The following is a 13,718-nucleotide window of genomic DNA, read 5'->3' as shown; positions in this document are numbered from 1 at the left end:
GGCTCAGTGGTTTAAGCCTCTGCCTTCGGCTCAGGTCATGATCCCAGCGTCCTGGGATCGAGCCCTACATCGGGCTCTCTGCTCAGCAGGGAGCCTGCTTCACCCACTCTCTCTCTGCCTGCCTCTCTGCCTACCTGTGGTCTCTGTCTGTCAAATAAATAAATAAAACCTTTAAAAAAAAAAAAAAAAAGCATTCTTTGAAGATTGCTTGATGTAATATTTTCCCAAAACTGTTCCCTGCTTTTGTTGGTTCATTCATTTATTAAATATTAAGCTCTTACTATGTGCTGGGCATTGCATGGGTGCTGGGGATTCAAAGATTAGTAAAATAGACATGACTGTTACATATTTAGAACATAGAGTCTAGCATGAGAGAGATGATAATCAGATAATCCCACAGATGTAAAAACAACTCTGTCCATGCTTCAGTGCTGGTAACCAGTCTGGAAGATTTCTCTATGGCAGAGATGTGGGAGCAAGGTTCAGAGGTGGTAGTTAGCTAGGCTGAGGGGAAAGCCTGTGTGAGGAGGGCCTTTCAGGGAAGGGCAGTCACATAGTAGACGACAAAAGAGCTCCCTGCAGGATCACTCAAGATCCTGCCAGATCCCCACGAGGATGCCAGAGTTGTAGTGCTTTCCACACGTGTTTGACCATGGAGCATTTCCTAGAGCATTTCTCAGGACTGGCATTACACTTGGACATACTTCAGGAAACACTAGCTCATTGTGACCTGGGCCACTCAAACATCAACAGCTAAGAAAACAAGGAGAGTTGGTTTGGAGAACAGGGATTATTGGCACTAAGCTCTCCAATGGGCGGCTCTAAAGGAATTGTATTCAACTCAGTAATTCACCAAGTAGTGACTGACTGTTTCTGCTGTCACATGTTCCATTCTCTTCCCACCCGGTGAGACCAAGGCTAGTTCATTGCTAACTTCCAAGTCCTTAAAGGCAGGGACCACATCTTTTATCTTTGTAGCCCCAGCACCCTACCTGGCACATAGTAGATATTTTCTGAATGAATGACCCTTGAGTTGCATCCTGGGAGGGCCATATGGGTGAGGCATAAGCGGTAGTTTGTAGTCATGCGTAATTGGACTCTGAGACATTCTGAGGTTTGATTCTACATTTTTGCAGCTTTAGTCTGCTTACTTAGGAGCTGATGTTTATAAGGTGATGGGGTTTTTAAAAATTCTGTCCCTGAGAAAAGGATTGCATTAGATATGAAACTGAATGTAACAGAATTTAGGAGGAAGAAAATGGAACCTCCAACTTTTTCTAATGAAAGAAATTTCCTCTTTCCACCAGGAACAGTATCCTATTTGACATTTTACCACAATCGTTTACTTTTATTTCACTTTATTGCTTTATTCCCTTTGTTTGAATTTGTATTTCTTTGAATTTATATGTTTGTTTTTAAATTTTTCCTTCTAAGATTAGTAGACCTGTGACTAATCACAATCATTACAATCACAGTTTCAAATTATTAATGATTTGATTCACTTTTACCTAGAATCAGCATTCTGACTATAATTCATGTTCAAATGTTTTTAAGTATAGTGATTTTTAACAACAGTTTTTATCAGGTAAAGTGGCGTGGCATGTTTTAGGATTCTCTTTTCTAAAAGAATTTGAATGCAGAACAACTGTAAAATTGTGTCTTTTCTTTCTCTAGGATTTACTTACAAGACATAAATTGCTCAGTGCAGAATTTTTGGAACAACATTATGATAAAGTAAGTATACGAACTAGTACCTTAAAATTACAAGTTTGGGAGCATCTGGGTGGTCCAGTCAGTTAAGCATATGACTCTTGGGGCACCTGGGTGGCTCAGTTGTTAAGCGTCTGCCTTTAGGCTCAGGTCATGATCCCAGGATCCTGAGATTGAGCCCCATATCAGGTTCCCTGCTCAGTGGGAAGCCTGCTTTTCCCTCTCCCACTCTCCCTGCTTGTGTTCCCTCTCTCGCTGTCTCTCTCTGTCAAATAAATAAATAAAATCTTTAAAAAAAAAAAAAAAAGGCATATGACTCTTGATTTCAGCTAGGTCATGATCTCAGGTTCATAAGATCAAGCCCCATGTCGGGTTCTGGCCATGCTGCCTGTAGAGCCTGCTTAAGATTCTCTGTCTCTCTCCCTTTGCCCTCCTCACACACATGCGTGCTCTCTCTCTCTCTCTCTTTTTCTCTCTCTCTAATGAATTGTAAATTTTGTACCAGAAATGAAAGACTTAAGTTAGATTTTTATGCCAGATACATATTTTGCATATGTTTATAATGGTTTTATATGGTGCTATCATCATTTCTCTACTGAATTGAGGTAATAGAGTCTTAACTTGGTCAGGAGTAGAATTTTATCTTTTTGATTGACACAATACCCTTTGCATCTTTTCTTGCTTTAGGGAAGGAAATAAAAGTGCTTTGTTGCCGAATGACAATATACAATTAAGATAAAAAGAAAATTATTGTAAGACTTAACTCTCCCTTCCTTTCCATCGGTTGCTGACATTCCTGTTGCTTCTGGGAGAGAGAAGGAAAGGGGGTGACCATGAGGATGAGAAGAACACTAGCCTGGGGAGCTCTGCTCCTGCCCTGCTGCTGCCTCCTTGTGGCCATGACCAAGGCCGTTACCCCCGGGGGAATCAGACGTCCGTCCTTCTTTTAAAGTGAGGACAGTGGACTAGCCCAGCAGCAGTAGGGTTCCTTCTGGTTTGAGGCCATGTCACACTGCCTGGTACTAAACTCCCGGAAGTTCATCAACAATCCTAAGTGCTCTTGATCTGCACAGCAGCCCTCAGGCCACAGTGCCCGCCCGGGCTCTGCTCCCTACCACACCCACGAGCGGCTCCTAATGCTAGACTGGCTTAATGCCGTGCTGTCCACAACTGGCTGTATCTGCTTAGAGAAGCTGGGATATTAACAGCCCGCTTAAAATTCCTGTCTAACCCGTGAGATCTGGCTTAACTTTTCATTCTTCCACTGGTCGTTTGAATTTTTGAAATCCTAGGCACATTATGTTCATACTGTTCATTGTTCACTTTGCTGTTCAACTAAATTGTAAGATTCTCAGAGGCAGAATCTGCGCTTTTGAACTCATCTGTGCTCCTCTCTCCCTCCCACTCAGTAACATCCATCATGCAATGCTCAGTACATAGGGAGTCCCTCATAGAAGGCCTCACGAGTGGCTTAAACATTGCTGGTCGCCTGGTTTTTTAAATTTTCCATTTGGATATGGATTGTTTCTTTGCATGTGTGTTGGTTCAAAATGGGGGCCTTTCTACAGCAGTTAGAAGCGTGGGCTTCGGCACCAGGCTGGCCCAGAGGCTGGCTTTAAGTCCCAGCCCCACCTTGGGTGGCTGCCTTCATTCACCCTCAGCCCTAAAAGAAGGCTTGTAATAGCAGCGTCTCTGTTGTCATGGGTTGTTGTGTGGACCTAGAACGTGTGTGTCGTGGGCATGATGGCAGCAGCTGGAACACAGTGAGCAGCTAGTAAACGTCGGCAGGTTTGTTGGTGTTGCTGCCGGGTCTCAGGGATTCTCTGACTGAGCACACTGGTGTCTTAGCTTAAAGCCCACCGAAGATACAAACTAACAGTGACATTGGTTTAGTTTTGTAGTAAAATAGTTTCCTACATGTTATTAATGGATGACATTGGTTAACAGGATTTTAGGAGAATTTCTGGGAGGCAGCTGACAGAAGTGTGTAGACCATGAGGTCAGATCTGAGGGATCGAGAAGGCGAGCGAGGGGCCAGGGGTGCGATTACATAAGACTATGTCACTGGAAGTCCTACACACCTGGGCCCTGAGCTTTCTAATAACCAGAAGGATAGAGGGAAACAGAATCCATTAAAAAATCACAGCACCTGTAAAACAAAACACGTTTCTCCCGTTGGGGTTCTCAGAGGAATTGGATCAGAGTGGCATGCAGTGGACGCAGCCCTCTGGATGACTGAGATGCGGAACTGAAGTGCAGTTAGTTTCCTGAGAGCAGATCTTGGAAGAGCCACAGCAGTACCTGTCCTCGCCCCGGTTCCTAACCCAGGGAAGAAAGTCGACTTCCCCGGGGCGGGGTGGGGGCAGGGGTGGCCTGTGGACTGCACGTGCACTCTTCAGCCAGTCCTCTGGCCGGACGTCTCTTGTGCTTAGGCTTATCGTAAGAAGTGGGCCGCAGACCATCTTAACCTGCGTTTTCTGTCAAGAACTTGAGGGGAACATATTCTGTGTCACCAAAGGCAGATCCAGTTGTTTGGATTGTTGGTTTGATGATCCTTTGAGCAGAAGTATGGGTTAACATCCTTCTCTGCAGAGGTCTTCATCCCACCTCTGCCTAGACAGAAGCATAGGTTCTGGGTTAGCTCTAAAAGCAAGGGTCAGAAAACCTTTTCTGTATTGGGCCAGGGAGTAAATATTCGAGGCTTCCTGGCCATGCAGTCTCTCTTCTCTTCCCTCTCCCTCTCCTCTCCTGTCTGTGGTGCTGAGAAAGCAGCCATAAACAATACACAAACAGACTCATTTGCAGTACGTCGATGAGCATGGCTGTGTTCCAGCAAAACTGTATAAAAGCAGGTGGCAGGCTCGATCTGGCCCAAGAGTGGCAGTTCGCTAGTGCCTGCTGTATACAGACCCATGGGAAAGCATAGGCACAAACAGTTGCAGCAGGTGTGGCCTTGGCCTCTGTGTGTCCCTCGTCTCCATGTCCTACCTCCTGCTTTGATGGTCTTCTGCTCCTTACCCAGCTGGTGACGCTGTGCTTGTTCGTTTTATAAATGCAGTGGACATGTGTCACTTCCCGTTTTATAAATGCAGTGGACACGTGTCACTTCCTAAGTATGTCACATTGTGCATTCTCAAGTCTTCACTCATGTGGTGTCCTTCCCTTTTTATCTCTGAAGAACACTTCCCTCCTCCCCTTTTCTAAATGAAATTGCTGCCCTTAGTCGAGATTGAGCCTTAGTCGAGATTGAACTACTCTAGGACACCTACCTATTTGACAGTGCTGAATTTCTCCTACTCTGTTTTTCAATTATTTTCTCCTTTTGCTTGATGCACTGAAAGAACAGGTAGCTTTTCTCTGTAGTTGTGCTTCAGGCTCACTGAACTGTAAAATACAGAAATTTTCTAACACCAAGAAATGAGAGCTAACTCTACCTTGAGAAACAGTTGGAGGGTAGGAGTTATGTTTTGTGCATACGGAGTTTGGATGACAGAAGACGACGAGATTTAAGCCATATGGGCCTGGCTAGTCTAGCACTGGGCGAGGGTCAGTCCCAGGGGCCCGACTCCTGGAGGTCATCCTTGGGAGCCCCTAAGGAACTCTGAGCACCACTGGGGAGGGCTGTGTGAGACAGAAGGGCAGCTGGTGGCCTTTGTGGTGTTAGAAGTTCGTGCTCGGGGTGCCTGGGTGGCTCAGTGGGTTAAAGCCTCTGCCTTTGGCTCAGGTCATGATCCTGGGGTCCTGGGATTGAGCCCTACATCGTGCTCTCTGCTCAGCAGGGTGCCTGCTTCCTCCTCCTCTGCCTGCCTCTCTGCCTACTTGGGATCTCTGTCAGATAAATAAGTAAAATTTAAAAAAAAAAAAAAAAGTTCATGCTCAAGGGCATCTGCGTGGCTACTTAGTTAAGCATCTGCCTTCAGCTCAGATCACAGTCTTAGGGTCCTGGGATCGAGCCCCACATCAGGCTTCCTGCTCAGCAGGGAATCTGCTTCTCCTTCTCCTGCTCCTGCTGCCCCTCTCCCTGCTCATACCCTCACTCTCTCGCAAATAAGTAAAATCTTAAAAAAAAAAAAAATTTTTTTGTGCTCAAGCTTTATAATGTTCTCTTTCAATCTTTAAAAATATAACTCCTGATACATGTTTTCTTGTCTTTTAGTTCTTCAGTGAATATGAGAAGTTACTTCATTCAGAAAATTATGTGACAAAAAGACAGTCACTCAAGGTATGACTGATTATTTTATTCTCTTCACCCTGTGTTTGAAACTTGTCTTTGGGGGAAAGGGAGATATGCTGGTATGGGTCCTAGACCTATGAGAGGAAAATACATTTCTCCGTGGTCAAGATTTTTGTGGGAAGGAAGGAGTTCAGTGGTCCACACAGGACACCTGTCCACCTGCCTGTGAATAGGGATACCAAAGTGGAATATATGGAGTTTTGAAGAGGTTGCTACCTCTTAGCAGTGCTATATTTTACATTTGGAAGCCTATTTTTGACACTTAGAATCATCTCAACCAGAGGAAGCTGGTTGTGTTGTGCTCCCTGGGACGGCACAGGCCTGTTTCTAGAGCAGAGGGGTTGCAGAGGGGACATGAGAAATGAAATCTTGATCAACAGGCAGTTTTGGCTGCTTTGTATCAACCCGGGATATGGACAGTTCCATCTGAAATTTAAATTTCAGATTTAAAACTCTGGAACAGGGTTTGGCAGACTGTAGCTCATGGGCCAGATCCAGCTCCCTATTTTTGTAAATGTTTGTTGGAACCCAGATACATTCATTTATTTACATATTTACATATTATGTTTCAGAGGATAACAGATTTGAACGGTTGCTGCAGAGACCATATGGCCAGCAAAGTCTAAAAACGTTTCCTATCTGGTCCTTTACAGAAAGCTTGCTGACTGACCTCTGCTCTAGAAAATTCTCAGTGCAATTCATAAAAGCATACCTCTCACTCTGTCAGTAAGTGGTCCTGACAGGAACTATAGATGGAAATCACAAAGGATTTGGGGGGAAAAATTCTAATTCCATTTATATATTTGCCATGTCCACTTTAAATTCTACTCTGCTCCGAGTTCTTCCTGTCAGAGCTGTTTGCATTCATCTGATCAGGCCTGCATTCCTGCTTCCCTTCCTGCCATGAGGACATCACTCCTGAAGACCTTATCTTTCTGTGGGAACCGACTAAAAGACATCAGGAGTGTCTTTTGTACTTTGTGTCCTTTGATAAGAACACTCTCTACCATCCAAATTCCAAAAGAATCCTTTCTATCAAGCCAGCTACTTCCTCCTTTTCCCTTAAGGCTGTGACTCCTACAGTGGGGGACCAGTCATAACCACAGTTTGGAAATGAATCGCTGAGGAAATGATCTGGTTGGGCTGGGGCACTTCCCACTCATTGCTGCTGTTCAGGCCTCGCCTCCCAGCCTGGCCTGTAGTTCAGCATCCCGGATCCTTAACCTCCTCCCTTCCCTAGGGGTGCTGGCTGGCGAAGGCCAGGGATAAGACCAATCTTTTCATCTTGGGTGAGGCAGGGGGTGGTGAATGGGTTGCGGTACTTCTGGTGGCTGTTTAAGGACATTTTCTTCCCGGTGCACCAGTATGATGTAATATGTATTTGTAAGGTTCATGATACAGTATAGGTTCCCCTGTGATTGTCCACACAGTAAAATGGCCTTCTGTCAGCAGCCCCTTTCTATCGCAGGGCCAATATGCCCTGTCTCCCCAGCATCACACAGATGTGAGCAGCTGGATAGAGCCAGTGTCTTCCAAGGCCAAGGACACCAGGCAGTATTACCTAGGGTAGTAGCTTCCAGGGCCAGTACCTCTTCACAGGGTGGGGAGCAAGGTAGTTTATTGGCAAATCGATAGACTTTGACCAAGTTCTGAATTTTGGTGCTGCTTAGATAAGGAGGAGGGCTTTCAAGACCTTTCTGCCACTTAGGAATTGCCAGCATGAAAAAGAAGGTTAAGACTGCCAGTTGCAAGACCTTAGTCATGGACACAAAGCCAGTCTTCGGCTCCTATAGTTTCGTAATACCTCGTGAACGCATGGAGCAATTTTGAGGACCGGTGTTACTTTAAAAATGAATTTTAAGTTTTATTCCTTTTTTTGTAGCTATATTGGCATTTATTATTCCTGTATTTATTTTATCAGCAAATGTATATTCCCTGTGCAATACCTCAGACTTTTATTTTTATGTCTAAAGAAATATAATGAATTACCAGTTACCCTCCTCCAGTTAACTAAACTGATAATCTCCAGATAACCAGATGGGTCATGTTCTGTATTTCTTTGATAGAAAATGAACACTAGTAAAGCTACAAACCTTCACATACTTAATAGTAACTTTAGAGTCTTCATAAGAGTCAATCCTTGTTGGTTCTTACCTTGAAAGTTGTATTATTTGTGATTCAGATTGATGTAAAACCTGAACTTGAGCTTCTGAATTCTTCTTATAATTTCTTTAAAAACCCTAAGCAGAATAGGTTTGTTCTCCTGTACGTCAGGGTATTTTTTATTTCATACGACGACATGTTGCTTATCTAGAGACCAGTCTTCTGGCAACTTCCAAGTATCTAGAACATAGCCAGGAATCCAAAAAGGAATTAACTAAAGCAATAAATCTAGAATAACTGTATTCATGCATTTTGCTTGCCTCAGACCTCACCCTGTGTCTCTGTTCAGACTCAAGTCTAACATGCTTTGCACATATTCATGCTTTTCTTCCTCACTGCACTCTCGTGAGATGTAGGAACTAGGGCTTAGGGAAAGTTAAATAATGTGCTCAAGGTTCCAGAGCTCGCAGGGAGCAAGGAGCCAGCATTGGAACCCTGGCAGGCTGATGCCGGGACCCGGCCCTCTACCACTCTGCTTCTGCCGCTGTCCACAAGGACTGCAACTCGACCTCTAGCCCCATGGGTCAGACACGCTAGACCCGCAGTGGAAGCTGGCCCACTGATAACACGAAGGGGTGACTGCTAACTAGAGCAAGCAGTGACAGTGTGAAAACCAAGAACTGATAGGGTATAATAGACTCTTTCGAACTCAGCAAGCCCTGGAGACAGGCTCTTTTAAGCTTAATTGATGTCATTAGTGATGATGAGGAGTCATTAAGATATAATTGGAGTATCTTCAGGATACTTTGCTGAAGAAAGAAAAGAGAAATATTCATTTTTATAGACCTTCCTGAAGCCCATACGCTGAAAGCATAACTTTCGCAGGCTTAAGGGTACCCTGTGTTCCAGCTTTGAACCTGGAACCCTCTGTCCTGGGAGGTCCAGATAAATAATTTTTCAATTAGGCTAAAATTTGTAGTTAAACAAGAATTATCAACAACTTACCTTCTGACCATTTTCTTTGATAGGTTTTTGGGTTTTTTTTTTTTTTAATGAGGTAATGTAAAGACATCTTTAAAGAGTAGCTCTGACAGTTTCAGATTCAGGGCCAATGTGCCTTGGACTGTGTCAAGAGCAGAGAGCAATGCTAGACTCCCCATAGGCTTACACCCGGAAGAAAGGCCTAGGTGTTCAAGTGGCAAGTAGTGGACACTCAGTAATTTTTCGGTTATAATTTCAGTTCAGCTCATCGGTCTTCTGAGTACCTGCTAACAACACTCTGTGCTTAACAATAGTGATTATAAGATGAAGTTTCTTTTTAAACTTTGCTTTTACTTGAAATCTTGATGATAATGTAAGAGTTAATTGTTTAAATGTCTTCTCAGCTTCTCGGTGAACTACTTTTAGACAGACACAACTTCACAATTATGACGAAGTACATCAGTAAACCAGAGAACCTCAAATTAATGATGAATCTCCTACGAGACAAGAGTCGTAACATCCAGTTTGAGGCCTTCCACGTTTTTAAGGTAGAGTGCTAGAACTGTAAGCAGTATTTTCCTCCGGAGTTGTTAATCTCATTTCATTGACCGGTTATTGAAATATTACTCACCTAATTTTGGTAATCTAAGTGATCCAGCAGTCAGTGTTTACATTTGTATAGTATGACATTTAAATAGACCCAGAAACAGGTATATCATCTGGACTGGGGACCAGAAAAGCGTATATTATGGAGGAGTGTCAGTTATCTTTGGCATAGAATATTATTAATCACAAAGTAAAGGGTAATCCATTCCTTAATCCTTTTCTTGGAGGTTTTAGTACTTAAAATCCATTCTGGCTTTTTGTGCCTAGAAATAATTTGCTGCCCGTTTTATTCTAAAAACAGTCTGTATTTAATACTAGCTACTGAATTTCAGAGCATGAATGAATGCATCAGTTCTTTGGACTGACACATAGAATCTCCCCCCTCACAGACACATGCACGCACACACACGCACACCCCTCTTGTCAGGTGAGGTCTTTGAGGTGAGTCTCTGACTCCTCTGCGGCTGCCTTGACTGCGGGCCGCCAGGCTCTGCTGACTGCCGCGCGGCCGCCGGGCTCCCGTTCTCCCCTGTGCCTGACGCTGGTTTCTCTCTTTGCAGGTGTTTGTAGCCAATCCCAACAAGACGCAGCCCATCCTAGACATCCTCCTCAAGAATCAGACCAAACTTATAGAGTTCCTCAGCAAGTTTCAGAATGACAGGACGGAGGACGAACAATTTAACGATGAGAAGACCTATTTAGTTAAACAGATCAGGGATTTGAAGAGACCAGCTCAGCAAGAAGCCTAATTTCCAATCAACATCTAAAATATTAAATCCAAATTCAGCATTTGCTGTTAGCTATTCAGCATCAGGCGCTCTTTATCGGTTGATGAGGAACTTTACTGCTAACCTGCTGTTAAGTGAACGGTTTTTCATTTTACCTTTGTTTTTTTTAGTCCAAGTTGGAGAACGTAGCTGCTGCTTTCTTGCACACTAGAGCACACGTGGACTTTCTCTTGATCTTTGTGTCGTTTCAGGGTTCAAGGACTCTGTTTGCTGTAGGAGTTCTGAACGTGGCTAGGTTTTCAGAGGCAGGTGTATAGACGGTGGTGTGGGTTGGGGAAGAAGGGGATTGCTGTTAGCAGATGAAACCTGCGTGTTTGCGTTGATCTCTGAGCGTGGCTTCTTGGTGAGGTTGTACGCCTTCACTAAAGGACGATGGAGCAGAGCTGTATTTGAAATGAGAGGGCAGCTGTATCCGAGATGTGAGCTTTTTGGGTGGATAAAGTTGACGTGCGAATAAACTGATAGCAACTTCTCGAAGGTGTGAAGCTTCATAAGGTCATAAGGAAAATGTATATATGCTTTTCACAGCTTTCTAGAATTTTTTGACATTTGATTTTCTTGAGACTTGTAAACCTGGGTATGTTGAAGGGTATTTGTTAATTTTACTCTTTGGAAGGTATTTTAAACCAGTAGAGCTAACAGTGACACCTTGCATTTCATTTCAGCAATGCTTACAGGTTTCTTTTGTATATAATTCTTAGAATGCTCATTTCTTTTAAATGATTTAATTTGTACAGCAGAGGAATGTTACTGTATTAGTATGTAACTATTACCTAATATTGAGTTTTTGCAAAAAAAAAAATGAATGCTCATATGTAATTGAAATACTTCCGATCACATGAAAATGCTGATTTAACATTTAAGTATCACAGCATTAAAAGAAAAAATGGAAACCAATCCTTTGTATTCAGTTACCTACTGGGGAGCCGTCAAGTCAGTCGGCTACGCTTTCCTGCGCGATGTTGGCCTTATTCATTTAAATGAGTCATGAATTTGCCAGATACGAATGACCCCAATTATGCTAAATGACTGCTGATTCTCCATATGTGGGGGGAGCCTCTGTAGAGCACCTTTTCCTTTGTAGAATAAGTAATCCAGTACAATAGTTGTGAAACTGAGTAATTAAAACTTTGGCTTCTCTTAGGAAAAGAAGAGTCCCTAGTCCTAGGTGTCCCATGGGGAAATTTATTTTTTTTAATGTCCTGTTCCTTGATGCTGCAAATGATCAGTATTTATGAAGTAACTGATTTTGCACCACTTTTTGTTACTGTGACCACGGCAGAACAATGTCTCCTAGAACATACCTGTTGTAAAGTTACTAGAATGGTATCTGTTCATCTTAGTAATACAAGATCACAACTAATAACTTAACAAATCAGAGTTTGCCAGTTCGAATTCAGCATGGCTGTAGCTGATTAAGAAATTTATATAATTACTCTTTGCTAGCCTCTCTCACTAATTGAATTATTTATCAGCCAGCAAAATGAGACGCCCAGTGGATGTTTTAAGCATGAGGTTTTCAGCCCTCCTAGGAATACCAGTGGGGAAAATAGCTCCAGGAAACATAGATGTGTTTTATTCCATCTCATTAAAAAGGCAGCCTATGTTATAACTGGTTTTTCTGAGGCTGTCTTTTCCAAAAATCTGTGTAAAATAATTCATATTTTTCTGTCAGAAGTATGGAAAGCAACCCAAGCTCCTCGAAATGAAAATATCCAAGATGTTTAGGAAGGGAACGGCAGACTTGACCGTGACAAAAGTGTTCTGGTTCTTGTGGTCTCGTGCTTGGTATCTGGGTTTAGTATGAAAACGTTAGTCACACCAAGTGGAAGAAAGGTTTCCTTCCTTGCCAAGCTGGTTCTTCAAATCTGAAACAGCTTCCACTTGGGGGTGACTCCGGGGCACTGGCGCCTCCGTGTGGAAGGCAGTGGGGGTGCAGCCTGTCAAAACCCACATGCCTCCGATGCACTGGGATCTGGGCAGAGTTAAGACTTGTTTTGTTTCCGTTTTTTAACAAAAATGTGAAAACATTCAAAGTTGAAAAGTTGCATTTGAAGTTACGAACATTTAATATATTCATATTACCAAAACTATTATACTGGAAGTGGTTTCTTTTTGTGTTATAAAGGTTTAATTTTACATAAGTCAGTTATAGTTGCTCATTGTGATTTTTAACCCTTAAAAAAAAAAAGGTGGAGATGTATACAGTTGTTAACAATGCCATGAAAGCATTTCTTTTCTCCTGAGGAAACGTAAATTTCTTATCAGAATATCTGGCTGGCCCTGTAATTTAAATTAAAATAAAATTTTGGAGAAACAGCATTGTCCGTTCTTACGGTGTCTTACAGATAGCGGCATTTGTGTCTGTGAACAGCCCCATCAGGAGACACACAGGCACAAATCTTGTCACAGACTAACCGGAAACAGTTAATAGGCATGCCTCTCTGAGTCTTTTTTCCTATTCCCGGTTTTATTTTTGGTGTCAAATGCGACTTTCCCTTACGTGCTGGGGCTCCCAGGTCCCTGGCCCTGCCTCTCACAGTTCAGTATTGTCACCCCTTGTCTGATGGCTTTTTTAGACCCTAGCATTTGGGGAGGGGGTCCTTCCTCCATGGTTCTGCGACCTTTTATTATGAACATTCAAGGGTAAAACTGGACCACAGGGCAGGAGGCTTACAGATATCAGGGTGAGACTGCAGTGAAGGCGAGAGAGCGCAGAAGTACCAGAGCGACCGTCTGTCCCCGGGCCACCTGGGCTGGGGGTGCGCAGCCCCGTCCTCACTTCTCATTTAACCTTGGTCTGTAAATGGGACCGCCGTTCTCTGTGTAGATGGCATGGGACATGTTCTCGCCAAAGTACTTCACGTGAACAACATCTTACTTACTGCTTATTTCTTCCACGTAGTTCAGTCTGTCATCTCCAAAGGTGACAGGGTCCCATAAGATCAGAACTTGTGACTTTGCTCTTTCTCTGATCAGACAGGAAGAAGTGGCCACGCTGAGGGCTGGCCTCATGCATTAGCACACATTCCACTTCTTAACCAGTCACCAGTCAGGTGTCACCTACCTCCCCACGGCAAGAAAAACTGAGTCTCAGGCTGCTCAGACGTAATGCATAGCTTTCCCCCATTTCCTTTATTTATATATAATATTTGTAAGGACCAAAGAAGATCATGACTCTTAAAGTTTTTAAGGGCTCAATGCTCGATGCGTTGTTCATTCAGGAGACTAGAGCCACTCTGAGATAACAAGTCATCCCTCCTGAGAATTCACTAGAAATGCCCCAGATACACTTC

At 43.3% G+C, this 13,718-nt stretch overlaps 1 protein-coding gene across 1 annotated transcript in view; it reads left to right on the top strand.

Annotated features, from left to right (window-relative positions):
- The window catches only part of CAB39 (calcium binding protein 39), an 87,173-nt gene extending 74,430 nt beyond the window's left edge, over positions 1–12,743 (top strand). Inside the window, exons 6-9 of the mRNA XM_080799235.1 lie at positions 1,675–1,734; positions 5,867–5,932; positions 9,433–9,576; positions 10,195–12,743. Coding sequence (XP_080655361.1) covers positions 1,675–1,734; positions 5,867–5,932; positions 9,433–9,576; positions 10,195–10,383 — 459 coding nt within the window. The 3' untranslated portion in view covers positions 10,384–12,743. The remainder of the gene's footprint in view (positions 1–1,674; positions 1,735–5,866; positions 5,933–9,432; positions 9,577–10,194) is intronic.
- Positions 12,744–13,718: the final 975 nt, after the last annotated feature.

The sequence above is a fragment of the Martes martes genome, assembly GCF_963455335.1.
Source record: "Martes martes genome assembly, chromosome: 3".
NCBI classification, from domain to species: domain Eukaryota; kingdom Metazoa; phylum Chordata; class Mammalia; order Carnivora; family Mustelidae; genus Martes; species Martes martes.
Note: the sequence above shows the minus strand (reverse complement) of the source record. Positions and strands in the feature narration are given on the sequence as shown.